Source organism: Andrena cerasifolii, chromosome 1 (genome assembly GCF_050908995.1).
Source record: "Andrena cerasifolii isolate SP2316 chromosome 1, iyAndCera1_principal, whole genome shotgun sequence".
Taxonomy (NCBI): Eukaryota; Metazoa; Arthropoda; class Insecta; order Hymenoptera; family Andrenidae; genus Andrena; species Andrena cerasifolii.
Genome location: NC_135118.1, coordinates 10,955,067 through 10,969,162, shown reverse-complemented (window position 1 = coordinate 10,969,162; position 14,096 = coordinate 10,955,067). Strand labels below are relative to the sequence as shown.

Genomic DNA, 14,096 nt, shown 5'->3' with positions numbered 1-14,096 from the left:
GCACGAGAATCGATATTCCTATTATTTATTTCACTGCGATTTGTACGTCGATGGCCAACAGTGGTATTTCGAGAACCTACAATCATAGCATTAGGGCTCGATGAACGACAGGAATTATGCCCCAGAGAAATCGATAGGCACGCATCCAGCTAAAGGAAGTCAAGGGAAAAAGTTTTCGAACACAGTCGATGTTTCCCCGATTTACTTTCTTCCGTGATTTCTATCTTTATTAGTGTGTTGTTCCTGTTTGAACTCTCAAATCATTTCTCTTGGAGAACGCTCCAATTTTTGCTTATCTTTAACAGTGTCGTGAACCCGGGGAGGAACAAATTCGACAACTTGTATAAAACAAAACTCGTCTTTATTTCGCAGCATATTGTAGACGACTTGCCCGTACAAAGTACCAGAGCTTTCTCGTTCACGAGTTTCGGAAAGTAGGTAGACTAACGGGGAAATACCTACTATTGGTTGCTATTGCGAAGCTGAGGAGATAGGATTTTTACACTGGGATCGGTTATTGCGAGAGTAGGAGTGGCGTTACTGGAGAGAGTTTACTTCCTAGGTTTCAAGTGATTTCGGTTGGAGAAGGGCCTTGAGGCCCACGGCCTAATCAGTTTGTTTACAGCGGATTGTTTGAGCACGTACGCGTGAAAAGGACCAACGGCTCAATTGGGTGACGATGTCCAGACATGGTGGAAGGGAAAGTCGCGCGGAAAGTGTTTAACAGTCGAAATGGGTGACAATGTCCAGATATACAATATATGTTACGAAGTCTCGGGGTATATATCTAGCAAGAGCGTGTAAGAGAGCACTTTAGATATTTTCCATGGATTTTACACTTTTTCATAGAAAGTAGGTATTTTTCCTAGATGGCGACACTGCATGGGTTAGCGAGAGAAGGTGGGCTTGAAGTCCGATTGGCCCTAATCTAATCAATCTGCCCTGCATCCGTCCCAAACAGCCACTCTCTTGAAGAGGCCCTGTTCACAGCAATACCTCCTGCCTGAGGCCCACCTTTTCTCGCACGGAAATGCGTCAACGCGTGCTTTGGTATTGAAATTCGAGCGCGTGTTTATACTCGAGAGACAAGGGATTTGTGTTTAATTTGAAGAAAAGAGAGACGCAAGCGGAATCACGCGTAGTCAGCAGACTACTACTTTTCTTCCTGTATCTCTCCACGAGGGAGAGTTCCTTCGATGGCATGTTTACAATTGCGGATTGGTCTGAGCTAAGCACAGAAGTTGGCGAAGAAAGGCACATGCCACTTTCGACCCCTCCGCATGCGTCATTCGTGCGCGCTCAGCCTGCTCAGCGCATACGCATTCAGGTCTGGATCCGGCTTAACGTAAGCCCGTTGATCGTTGAACTGCCGTGTTTCAAGCGTTTCCGACTCGAATGTTCGAAGATTAATAACTGAAACAGTAAGCCCCTAACGCAATTTTGTTACTCTTGAGTTTTGTCTTATTTTTGCCACGTAGAATCATCCATTTCTTCTTCCACATAGGGTAAAGGACCAAATTGCTGACACTTCAAGCGTTGACTCTGATATTATCTTGTAGTTTTGTACTTGTAGACTAAAAGTGTATGTTGTTTTTGTTATTTATTATTGTTTAATATGTTTACTTGATAAACCAAATTTGGTGGATCTTGAAACTTCGATTTTTATGTATAAATTCATCAATTTGAAAAATATATTTCGGGATCTATTACTGACACCCCGATTACTGCCAGCTAACCTAATACTGAGGGCGGTATTCTCAGTCGCTACTTATTCTTAAGCAAATGCTTAAGCATGCGGCATCCTCTACTAACCTAGTTGCTAGTAAAGGATGCCGCATGCTTAAGCATTTGCTTAAGAATAAGTAGCGACTGAGAATACCGCCCTGACACTTCAATGGGGATCAAGATGACGCAAGCTCGGCGCAGAGGGCGCCACGAGCGCATGTACTGTGGGTTTGCATGAGTGCGCATGTGCGAATGATTTGCGCGCGAATTTTTCATTTGCGGAATGTACGAAGTTGGTAGTTACATAATGTTTTACACGTGTGCTGGTGGCGTCACGAGTGGAAAAAAGTTGCAGTCACCTTCCCCATTACTGCCACCTAACCAAATACTGTTTATCTTATTTTAAATGCCTGAAACGCTTGTACCAATCACTGTTACCCAATTATTAAATAAAAAGACTCAATGAATTGCTGAATTCCGATCGTTATTACTTTCTGTGATGCTTGTATTATCTAAACCATTATATTTTGTAAAAAAAGCTTAAATATTACAATAACAGCATTTTCTTTAACGTCTTCTTTTCTCTTTCGCTAGTAAGGAAGTCGTCGTTTTCACCCTCCTAACATCCGCTTAAAATTTTTGATCGTCTTCTCCAAATTAACGATGAAAAAACTAAGTGCTGTTTTCTGTATAAATAACAGTTTCAATTGTATGCTTAATTTTTTTTATGTATCATTTTACAAGGTTTATTCGTTATTTTAAGTAAAACAGCTTAGGGTGACAGTACTTGGGTCCTTTACTCTACACACTTCATCGATTTCCTTATCGATTCGAAGTCACACTTTCGTGACGTGTCCCAAGATAAGCTGTATATTAGGATCATTTCTATGACATTTAAACTCCGAGAATTATGAGTAATGCAATCCTTGACGTTGCATAGGGATGACGTAATTATGATTACCTAACGAGACGAGTCAGATTGCAATTTATGGTAGTGCTTGTCATTTGTCTGAGTAGGTACACGAGGCACGTTCCTCTTCGGTAAGAAACTTGTGCATTTATTAAGAAGCTGTCGAATATAGGTAAATTCTGAATTTAATAACCACAAGGCTGGGTAACTTACGCGATAGCGACAGATTTAAATATTGATTTAAGTATTGATTCGCAACTAAATTCTAAAACAATTTGGTTATATACTTTTCACCTTCATATTCGTTGTGTATCTTAAATGGGATTTCTTTTAAGGATTAAGAAATACTGTCTTACTAAATATATGGTGACGCAATTGTAGTCTCAGAGTTGCAAAAACCATCGGAGAATCGGAAAGATTGCACGAAATTAAATTCAATTTATTAAATGCGATTTCGATTCGATTTTGCTATGAATCCACAGTAGCAATGCACTCTAATATTAATTTTACAAAAACCTGGATGAGTCTGGCTTAATCACAATAAACAAATACATTAAGGGGGTATACCCGTTTGAACCCTCGGAAACTGTGTACATTTTGTGGACTTTTTTACAAGTCAACGGCTTGATGAAGATTTCCCGTTTTTTTACTATCTTTACATAGTAATATGAACTACTAAAAAAAAAGTTTCAGTTAAGAAACTATTGTTTTTCGGAAGTTATGCATACACATCGGAAAGTCTGTCGATTTTAGACGGCTAAACGGTGGGCCTAAAAACTCGCGCTACGTTCAACCAATTCACTTCCAATTTTGCATGCAGGATCGTAATAAGAATCCACATCGTCCAACGAGGGTTTTTTTTATTCCCATTCCTCGTTTATTTTTTATAAAGAAAAAAGGTGGCTTTTTCTTTTAGAAAAATGTAACTTTACCTTTGACCTCTCACCATTTCTTTATTTTTCAAAATTTTCAAAATCGGCCCCGTTGGACGATAGCTATTGACATACTTTATAAGAAGATTTTATTGTTTTTGATTTCAGACACGACATACAGCTGTTTTCAGGCCCACCGTTTAGCCGTCTAAAATCGAGAGACTTTCGGATATGTATCCATAACTTCCGAAAAACAATACTTTTTTAACTGAAACTTTTTTTTTAAGTAGTTCATAATACTATGTAAAGATAGTAAAAAAACGGGAAATCTTCATCAAGCCGTTGACTTGTAAAAAAATCCACAAAATGTACACATTTTCCGAGGATTCAAACCGGTATACCCCCTTAAACGATTTCAATACTTTGGAGATAAAAGCGACTGTGACAATTATCCTCATCAGATAACCTTAAAATGTTAAAAAAAAAAACTTTACGCTACGCAAACATAGCAAGGAGCTGAGACTTCCTACTGAATACTTTCTGCTGGGGACGTTGTCTGAACAACTGATTGGCCTAAAAACTTTAAGGGTCGAACTCAGGTCATTGAGCGAACTTATCGAACAGAAGAAAGGGGTCATTCTTGAATCGACAGGCAAGATAACAACCTCGTGTAAAGCAATGTATATAATCTTGTTTACTTCGCTAGATATAAAATGCTCTGACGTAGTAGCTCTACGCTTCATGTTATATTCCGTAATTATAATATTTCCATTTACTTTATATAATAATATAAGAATACAATTTACGGAAATTTAGACGAAATACAGCTAAATAGATTTTAGAGCTAGACTATGATGTCGAGACTGTTCGGAACAAGAGTGTTTTGAAAGAGATATTGCGTTGATATACAGGTGGTTTCGGTGGTTCAGAAAGTGGGGGTTGAAAGGGACGAGGCATAGAGATCAAGGTACAAGGATGACTAATAAGGGACGGATGAAATCACAGAAAAAGGAATTTAGTATATTGTTAACAATATCGAAGCACCACCTTGTAAAAGGGGCTGCAAGGTTAAGCTTACGCAGATGCGGCCAGCGCGACGCGTAGAGCGACGATGGGCCCGACCAGTGCGACGCCATAAACATCATAAATTGGCATCGGGGTCCTTAGGAGTTTTCCCAAAAAGGACAAGAGGGGACTTTCCACGGGACGGAAAGGCAGTCGATTACAAACCGGGACTTGAGAAAGGCCTTCTCGACTCTACTGATTTTTAACATCGGAATAAATAAAAATATAACGAATAATTTAGAAAGTGAGTTAATACCCTCAATTTTAGGATCTTCTTACAATATGTGCTATTGCTATCTGTAGAAGAAAACAGATGACTAAAACTAGAGAAAAATAAATTTAAATGGCGTTGGTATACAACACCATCCGCCATTAAACTGTTTAGTTAACAATTACGTGTACCGTGATTAATAATGACATTACATATGGTGAATAATAATTACATCACATAGCTATTGAACACTACAAAAGCAAAACTTAAAATAATATTATACAGCATTCACATTTTTAATTTCTCAGGTTCGTTTGAACGCATGTAATTACTTTCTACCAGCGTTTCCTTCCAAAGTAAATAGACTCGCTAATAAATAATAAATGTCCAGGAACTAAAAACTCTCTCCTACAAAACGAGATACAAAGCTGGAGATTTCCTGAAAACAATAGACGAAAGTAGGCTGTCCCATATAAAAGTACATACCCAGGCAAACCAAAACATCCCTTTATGCAAATGTCGCAAGCTTCAATAATGAAGTGTCTCTAAAGTCGACTTTCAGCTGGAAGGAACATTTACGGTGTCAGAAAAAGACGTAAGCGAATGTCGATTCGTCGTTTCCCTAACTAAATTAGCTCATGATTTATTTTCTCTGGGTAGGTACAGCCGCGTCTATATTCAGGCTGGCTATAACAATGCCCGCGCCTGGAAGCCGGTTGATCGATAATTCGAGTCTATCGAGGCTGGAGGTCGCCGAGATGACGTAACTGCAAGGAACGATCATAAGAATGGATGGAACGTGGACGAAGCGTAACACGTGACCTACCATGTCGTTACTTACAAGGGAGGTGGTCCGTTGTGTGTCAGCCAAAATAAACAGAATGTCACGGGTATAAATAAAGCTTTCACTCTCTTCTTCGTGACTTTTCGCTCTTTCTTTTTCCTTCTTTCCTTTTTTTCTTTTTTGTTGAAGGGAGGATGGGAATGAAATGACGCGAAGGCTCTTGATCGACGTGCTTCCTGCCCGAAGAAGAGCGTTAAAAGCATCTGGCTAGGGTATACGCGTCATTAACCGAAGTAGTTATAGGAGAACGAACGCGAGTTTGCTGGATATCAGATATCGTTACGAAAATCCTTATAAATGTCCACCGAATTCCATGCTTTCGAATCCGCGAGCTTTCGCGCGAGAGCGGGATCTCCCAAATGTAGTCCGCGTTATTCCCCTTTAAAAGTTTAAACGGGGATCTCATTTGAATACTTTGCGGTTTCTAGCTAGGTATGTGTACTTCGCGTTTATACGGAAAATTGCTTTCTTTTGCTTGAAAAATATTTAAAAAGCTGGAGAAAAAAAAACAACAAACGATTAGCATTCTCGCGTCCCAAATCCTGAGTTCAGAATTATAACTACCCCTCGTGAGACTTTTCAAGTAATAAGATTCCTCCACCCACCAAGCGGTTGTATTGTTGAACGAGGGATTAAATTGCAGATGCGTTGGCGTAGTAGACGATACGTAGTACCGTGAATTTGCACTATATAAAACATTCGGTTTCAGCCTTGCCAGCGTCTTCCTGGTCGAAGGTGTGCACATAGCGTGCATATGCGTACAGGAGACGACTATGCAATGCCTTTAAAGAAACGCGTGTGCGCGTTATTTCATGAGAATCTGCGCCACGTGTATCTGCTATCGCCCAGCGATTTTTGAACAGTTGCGGAAAAAGCGAGGGAGGCGAGAAAACGGGCTCACCGCTGATCCAGCTGTGCCGTTAGCACGTGACGGGTGTCGTTAATATTTCATTAGCATTCGTTTTTCGTTGTTGGCTTTATTCGCGGTCCGTGCACCCCTTTCCAAACTGCTATATGGATTTCCGTTACACGCATTTTATTGCAAGTGCTTCGGGAGAAGTTTGCTTATTTTAGTAACTCCAATACCGTAGAAACAGGTAGCTTTCTGCACCTAACTTCTGCCAGTTAAAAGAACAGTGGTTGAAATAATAATTTATTAGGAAATAGAGGAACTCAAGTCGGTAGAAGATCCAAATTGCAAATATCGATAGTTCTTGTGCTGTTCTGGGGGTTTCGCTCGTCTTCCCTGCTCTCAAGACCACCACCCCCCTAACCCTCGACGCTCAGTCCTAGCTACGCGACTCGATTATGAGTTCTTTGACTACACAATCTTGACAACCCCTTAATTTAGCCAATTACTTAGCGCCTAATGAGCAAGCTTTGAATTGCATCAGCGGCCTCCGTCGCTGTGGCGCACAGACAACGGGAAACCGAGATGAAACCCGGACGAGATTGAGAGTTTCAGTTCTCCCCACCGTCGCAGAAGTAAATCCTCTGTCAATCGCGCGGCAATTCCATTTTTCATCGCCTAATTTCGCGCGAAACTTAATACGATTCGACTTGGTTTATGCTATTTCATCCGTTTACGGGCGAAAAGGAGAGATTCAGGTATACGTGCAACGGAACTACAAAAGAAGGCATAAAGAATAGAGTAGTGGAAATAAACTCACAAGTTTCTACTCACCGTTTCTGTTCTCGCTGTCCGCTGGCTTCATTTGAATCGGATGTCGCATCTGAAACAGAAACAGATGTAAAAGTGTTGTATTATTTATCTATATACTTGCACTAATTTCGCGATATAAGGGTTTGAACTTTGAAGCTGTTAACTCACAAGGGAAGATCCCGAAGCCGAAAATTCAAAAAATTCTGAAACTTTGTGAATATGTAGGGGATTTCCTCCTGATTGCAACGCAATTCTTGTTTGCTGCCCAAATTCACTCGAAGGGGGTGAAATTAATCCCTGAAAATTCGGCTGTTTTCCGAGTTTCTGTTATAACTCGCGAAATGTAAGAGATAGAAAAAAAGATTCAAGACAAAAGTTACTTCTTTTAATTAAATTTATCATTTGGTAAAGAAAAAATATTTTGCAGTTCGCGAGTTATAACACAAAATCGGAAAATAGCCGATTTTTCAGGGGTTAATTTCACCCCCTTAGAGTGAATTTGGGCAGCAAACAAAGATTCCGTTGTAATCAGGGGGAAATTCCCTACATATTCACGAAGTTTCAGAATTTTTTTAATTTCCGGGTTCGGGATCTTCCCTTGTTAGCGCAGGAAAGAATGTTTTATTATTAAAAAGTGCCTTGGAAGAGTGACGTTAGTGTCGTTCCAGAACGAAAACGTAAAATTCGTTCGCAGCGCCGTTTGGGCTTCTTGAAATATGCAAGAAACTGACTCTATTTTCCTTTAGCCCCTGCTCGTTTACGTTTGCCTAGTTTTATTCGGGAGAAGTCTTATTCTTTTGCGTTCCGTTCGAGTTTCAAGATACTTTCGCCAGGCGTTAGAAAATTGAGTCTTTTATAATGCAGCTTTGAACAGAAGGTTACCAGAATTTGTACGTAACCTTGTAGTACCTACATGTTCAGTACTTCTGGTTTAATTGCAACTTTCGTCTCCAAACTGTGAGCAGAAATTGGTAGAAATACGTACATCGCTATTTTTCGTGAGTAGAAATACGGACATTTAGAGCATTATATTTAATTATAAATTACTAATAGTTAAACATCTTGAAATATCTTTCTCAAATAGCTTTTGAATTGGTTGATTTATTATTAAAGAATTAATCAATTGCTCTGCAAATTTTCATCGCAAAAATTTTTTTTACACCTTCTTTATGACGAGTAACCTCTTGAATGAGTAGAAATTCGGACATTCGTCTTAATACGTGTTTGGAGAATGCAATAAAAATCATAATTTTTGTATTGCTTGTTTTTGCCAAAATAGGTGGGTGTAATATTCATAATAAAGAAAGGACGCCTCGATTGTGCGGTCGATTTTGGTAGAACCATGTATCTGAAACAAGAACACTGTAAAGACTTGTAATCAGTATGATTGTCGCTATATTCGCCTCTTTTCGGCCGCCTGACTAGGTATAATCCCTCAAGTCAACTGTAATCATTTAATCGGACAGCCAAATGTATATCTTACAAAATATAATAACCATTCTAATGATATCTCGCGCACATAATTTATTGAAAATTAAACAGTGAAGAACTGGTCTGTCTCCCCTACTCCAGTGCACGCGTGTTTAGCTAAAATTCGAAGTCAACTTTCTCGAATACAGGGCGCGATATTAAAAAATGGTATATTTTCGTCTTATTTTGGCCTGTAGAATCAATGTTCAAAGGCATGGACATCAGTAGTCGAACAGAAAATTGAATTATTATGTATAAAAGACAGAATATTACGTGTTTAAATATACACATTAAACGCAAACTACTTTTCGATATGAAAACAATTTTCATCACTTCTGAGAGCCTACGCGCTCAAGTTCTGTCTGAAGCAATCACAGCAATGCGATAAAGCTAACGCGCACATACCAGTGCATTCTACTACGTGCCGTGATTAATCACGAATGACAAAAGCGAAGGAATCCAAATGAAAATCGATCTTTCCACGCTGGATGACGCGCGTCCTCCCAATGACGCCATCCTCAATTATTGCATCTCAGCTGCGCATTATTGTTTTCGGTGGTCCGTGGCAATTTGATTGTGCCACCGTGGAAAAAGGAAGATCCCGACCGTATATATGTATACATATACGTAGTATGTATGCACGTACATATATAGGTATATGTTCCAAACGGAAATTTAATTTTCGCCGTGCATCCCCTTTGTTTCCGATGCGCGTGCGCGCGGGGGCGCATGCACCGTGGGCAATTTCGCGTTCAGACATTGGGAATTTTACAAAAGTAAATTGATGCGGCAACGCGACACCCTTTTACGCTCATCGAGAAAGCGTTTCCAGGATTTCTTTCGTTAACACCACGACAGCCCTGCCGCTCGGGGGTTTAAAATAAGGCATTTCAATTACAAAGAAATTTCGTAAGAGGAAAAAGCATTTATCTTGCTATTCACGAAGTTGCGAACTTCCTCCCTACGACTAACAAAGAACATTCGTGTTTAGGTCTAAATAGGCTAGGTACTAATTTCATGACTGATATCGTATTTTTACGCACCTTTGACGTATTGAAAGATGGAATAAACCGTATTAATTTAATAACATAAAGTAGTGGCTAAGAAAAAGTTTGATTTGATATTTTTATATGCAGTTATAATGTCGATATTAATCAACAGACGCGGTCGCGTCTGGAAGCTAATTCCCCTTCCTCCTCTGCCCTTAGGCACACTGAGCGACCTCTATACACGAATGCTAGCAAAATGGGTACGACCCCGCAGCTATTTTGGCCTTATTGTCTTATCTCAGACATAGTTCCGGTGTTTTAACATGATCCAGCGAATAATTTTTTTTTTTAAACCATTTGTCGTTTTACTTAATGTTTCAAGCTGTTTTTCCTAAAGATAAAAGAATTATTCTAAAGTAATAGTTATCAAAATGATACTTTTTTTACGAGACAGTCAGACGTCACGTAGCGCTAGTACTTGACGCCAGTAGATGTCGCCATTCTCGTTTTACTTCTCCACTTGACGCCAGTAGATGTCGCCTTTCGAAATCAGAAGCAGCAGACGAAAATCTTTTTTCAGATATCTTATACTGTCACTCCTCTGTCCTACCCCCTAAAATACATGTAAAAGTCGAGGACAAACAAGAGTATTATTTGTACTTCTGCGTTAGATTTAGTTGTATGTAAAAAAAAGTGATGAAATCCCTCCACCCCCCATAAACATGACTCGTGTATGAAAGAAGCTCAAATTCCCTTTAATTCTCGAACAAATTAAAAAAGTTCAAATCCAAAGATTGTGAAGTCCTAGAATAAGAAAAAAATCCGCATCTCTCTTAATCCACTACTGACTTTGATTCGTTTAAATTAGTCTCTACCAAGTTTTTATTATCTTCGATCGTAAAATGATCCTCATACGGCCCGCCAATTACTTAAAACCGAAGCTGAAAATCTGAGCACTGAATTGATTTGTATACAATTGGAATTAGCAAGGTTGACTTCAAAATCTTTGCATCTGAACTTTTTTAATTTTTTCGAGAATTAAAGAGATCGTCTAAAGTCTTTTAGTAAGTCTTCAAAGTAAAATATAAATTTTCATAGTATTTTGCGTCAAACGTTACATATCGCGTCACCTTACGTATATATCGTTGGTTTAGTGGATAAATATTGTACGTCTACTTTTTGTGAAATTTGAGTTTTACATGCAACTGTTACGTATGTGAAATTTTCCCATACGCCGCTGTGATTTGTGCATGAACAAAGGGAGGACACCATGTGGTAGGCACCGATTTTGATGAGCCTTGGCACGATGGATCTATGTCGAAAATAAGTAAATAGGTGTCCGAGCGTTTCAGCGAATAGGCCTTAATAATAGAGATATTTACATGGAAATTATTAAAAATTTCATAGTGGCCGTGGGGTTTTAGTGGGTAAAAATCCCACACTACCCTGGCACCCCGGGCGATTCCCCTGTGAAGGAGTCAGGGTGTCTTTTGAAGATTTCCTCAAGTTAAAAAAAAAATTTATAAAACAAAGTAATTTATAAAAAAAAATTATAAACTTTTCTTTTAACGTGGAGACATCTTCAAAGGGACTCCGTCGCCTCCAGAAGGGAGTCTCCTGTGGGCGCCAGGGTAGTGTGGGATATCTACCCAGAAAAACCCCACGACCACTGTGAAATTTTTAATAATTTCCTTGTAAATATCTCTATTATTAAGGCCCATTGGTAAAAACGCTCGGACACCTATTTACTTATTTTCGACATAGATCCAACGTGCCAAGGCTGATCAAAATCGGTGTCTATCACATGGTGTCCTCCCCTTGTAAGCCATCGATATGTACCTATACTTACGCAACTATTAATTATTTCAAGCAATTACGATGCGTTCTAAAACGTCAAGATAAATCTATAAAATTGCATTGAATCACCATTACCGCGATGATCTCACGTTGAACAATGTCGTGCAATGATTTTCGCACGTGATAAACATCTTTCACGAGGTTCATCTTTTTAAACGAGCTTCATGCTGCCTCATAAATATTGCTTGTTGCGAGAACGATAAGGCATTCATGTAAAGAGATACCATTGACTTCTATCAGCTTTCAATAACACCGATTGTGTGACTCAGGCTACAAAGCGTACACACGGCTCAAACGATTGTGGCCGATCGAGATTCGATTGTGGGATAGTTTACCATGTTTGGCCTATTTTCGTCGCTAACATTCTACAGTATTTCATGAACATGGTTTAGGTCACTGCAAAGCCGCAGATTCCCGTCTAGAACACTTCTCTTTCGCGAGGGAAACGTCACTTCAGTAGGTACATCTTTGCAATAAATGTTTCATAACTTCTACAAATATTATCCGATTCATTTCAAATTTGGCATATATAAGCTCGATACTTGGGTCTTATAGTAGCCACAACGTTACTTTCAGAACGTAAGTCTCACATGTATATTTTCGCTGTTTGCAGTTTTAATAGCGAGCGTTCGAATACTTTCGTGATTCGAATCGATCCGGATTGCTTGTTATAACTCGAAATCTAGATTTGAGTACCTAAGTACCCAGTTTATGATATTTTATCATGATGGCTGAATAAAGCTCTCTTTTGTAAGAAATGTTTTTCTTACGATGAGCAATAACACACGTGGGATAAACTATCGATATCACACTATGTTATATTTTACAAGAACAAGGTCTGGGCTTGTTTCGATCTGCTCTTCGATCGGGCGTTCTTCTTGCAAGGAGATTCATTAATGCAAGCGATTGGTCGTCTTGGTTACTTTAATCAATGGGAAAATTCGATGGTGGGAAAGGACCTCGTCGAAGGAACGCTGCACTACCCGGAACCGCGGTTCCGGGCAATCTCACCTCGCACTTCACGAGAAACCTAAACAAATCCACCTAAACTCCTGCCGCGACATCTGTCGAGCAATCAGCGTCGTTACAAATGCCCTGACGTAAACACTCATAAATAAAGCGCTATCTATAATGCGACCGTGAGAAAGAGCCCATTCAAACCTCAGCATAAGTCCAATACTAGTTCAAATGAATAAAAAAAAAAAAAAATTATTACCAACAGTGGGACGCGAACTGGCGACCCTCGCGCTTACTAAACACGCTGCTCCTTGGCCACGGCTTTCTATCAAATGCATATAGAGAACTCGACATTTTTCAAAGTCGATTTTCTCGAATTTGGGTGGGGGGCGCACTTTACTGCTTTGGGAAATTAAAGTCCGAGCGAAGACCTTCACGTACACTAAGTATAAACAATTTCTGAGTTTGCAAGTCCTGAAGGTCCCCTTGTTAGACCAAGTAACGTGTCACTATAACCAAGTTCCAAGTGAGTTCCTACGTAGTAATTTCTGTCTGTCGACAAGATAAAAGTCATCTTCGCAATCTGTCTTCGGTGTCAAGTGATTGAGGTACGCTTTCATCATACCACACCTAGCCTAGACCCTAGGCCTGTCTAAGACAGCATTTTAACTTCCATCGCACCTAAATAGCGTACACTGAAGTCCCGTGGGGCCCAATCAGGGAAGAGACCTCGAAAAGTGACTGAAAATTCTCGCCAAAAAGTGATTCACTGCCCGCAATAAATACACACAATCTTATGTGTCTCAGCTATCGAGATAATCAAAGGAAAGGAACACATCCTTCAAGATTGTAACAGTTTTTGCAATAATCATATCCTACATACGAAGTTGAAAGAAGCACGCTGGCGTTAGCGCTTGAATACGAAGGCGTGAGTTAATTCACAGCCCCAGCAAGATCGAGTTGAGCTGATAATGAGGCTCTCGATGATGTACAACGCTGCCGATCATCATTCTCGGCTAGCTGTGTCGCCCGATGCGTCTCATGCTAACTAGGCCTCATTTGCCATTCATTCTCGAAAATAGGTTACTCGTAATTGCGACATCTCTTCCCGGGGGTCTCTTCATTGGGAGCAGACGTAACGCGGAAGAGAAGTGGAGAGGAAGAGTGAGAAACGACTTTTGTGGTGGAAGCACATTCTACATAGCAGGTATGTTGTGAAAATTGTGCTAGAGACAGAAACAGTATTACTTCTGGTGGAAATAAAATTAACTGTTCTAGGGAGGGTATTCATTTGCGCGGGAGAAACGAAAATTAAACGTGAATAAATGAAAGGAAAAATTCACGTTACGTTTGAGGGTAGACAGCTTTGTGTGGGCATACAAGGAGATGGGGTTAGGAATTACCACTGCAGGAATTAGTGAAATTGTGGTGGGAGAAGGAGAGACAAGTGTCACTGGCGAATAGTAGAGCGTAGGAAAAGAAGTAGGGAAGTAGGGGATGGATAAAGGAAGGTCTGCAAAATGTGCAGTGAGA

General features: G+C 39.8%; 1 protein-coding gene across 17 annotated transcripts in view; it reads right to left on the bottom strand.

Annotated features, from left to right (window-relative positions):
* LOC143375392 (CUGBP Elav-like family member 1-A) overlaps positions 1-14,096 on the bottom strand; it is a 628,399-nt gene that overhangs the window by 110,251 nt on the left and 504,052 nt on the right. For all 17 annotated transcript variants that reach the window (XR_013086888.1, XM_076824544.1, XM_076824485.1 and 14 more), the window contains one exon: positions 7,312-7,360. Coding sequence is in view for 16 of the 17 variants with exons in the window: in XM_076824544.1 (XP_076680659.1) it covers positions 7,312-7,360 (49 nt within the window). In the remaining variant the exon portion in view is untranslated. The remainder of the gene's footprint in view (positions 1-7,311; positions 7,361-14,096) is intronic.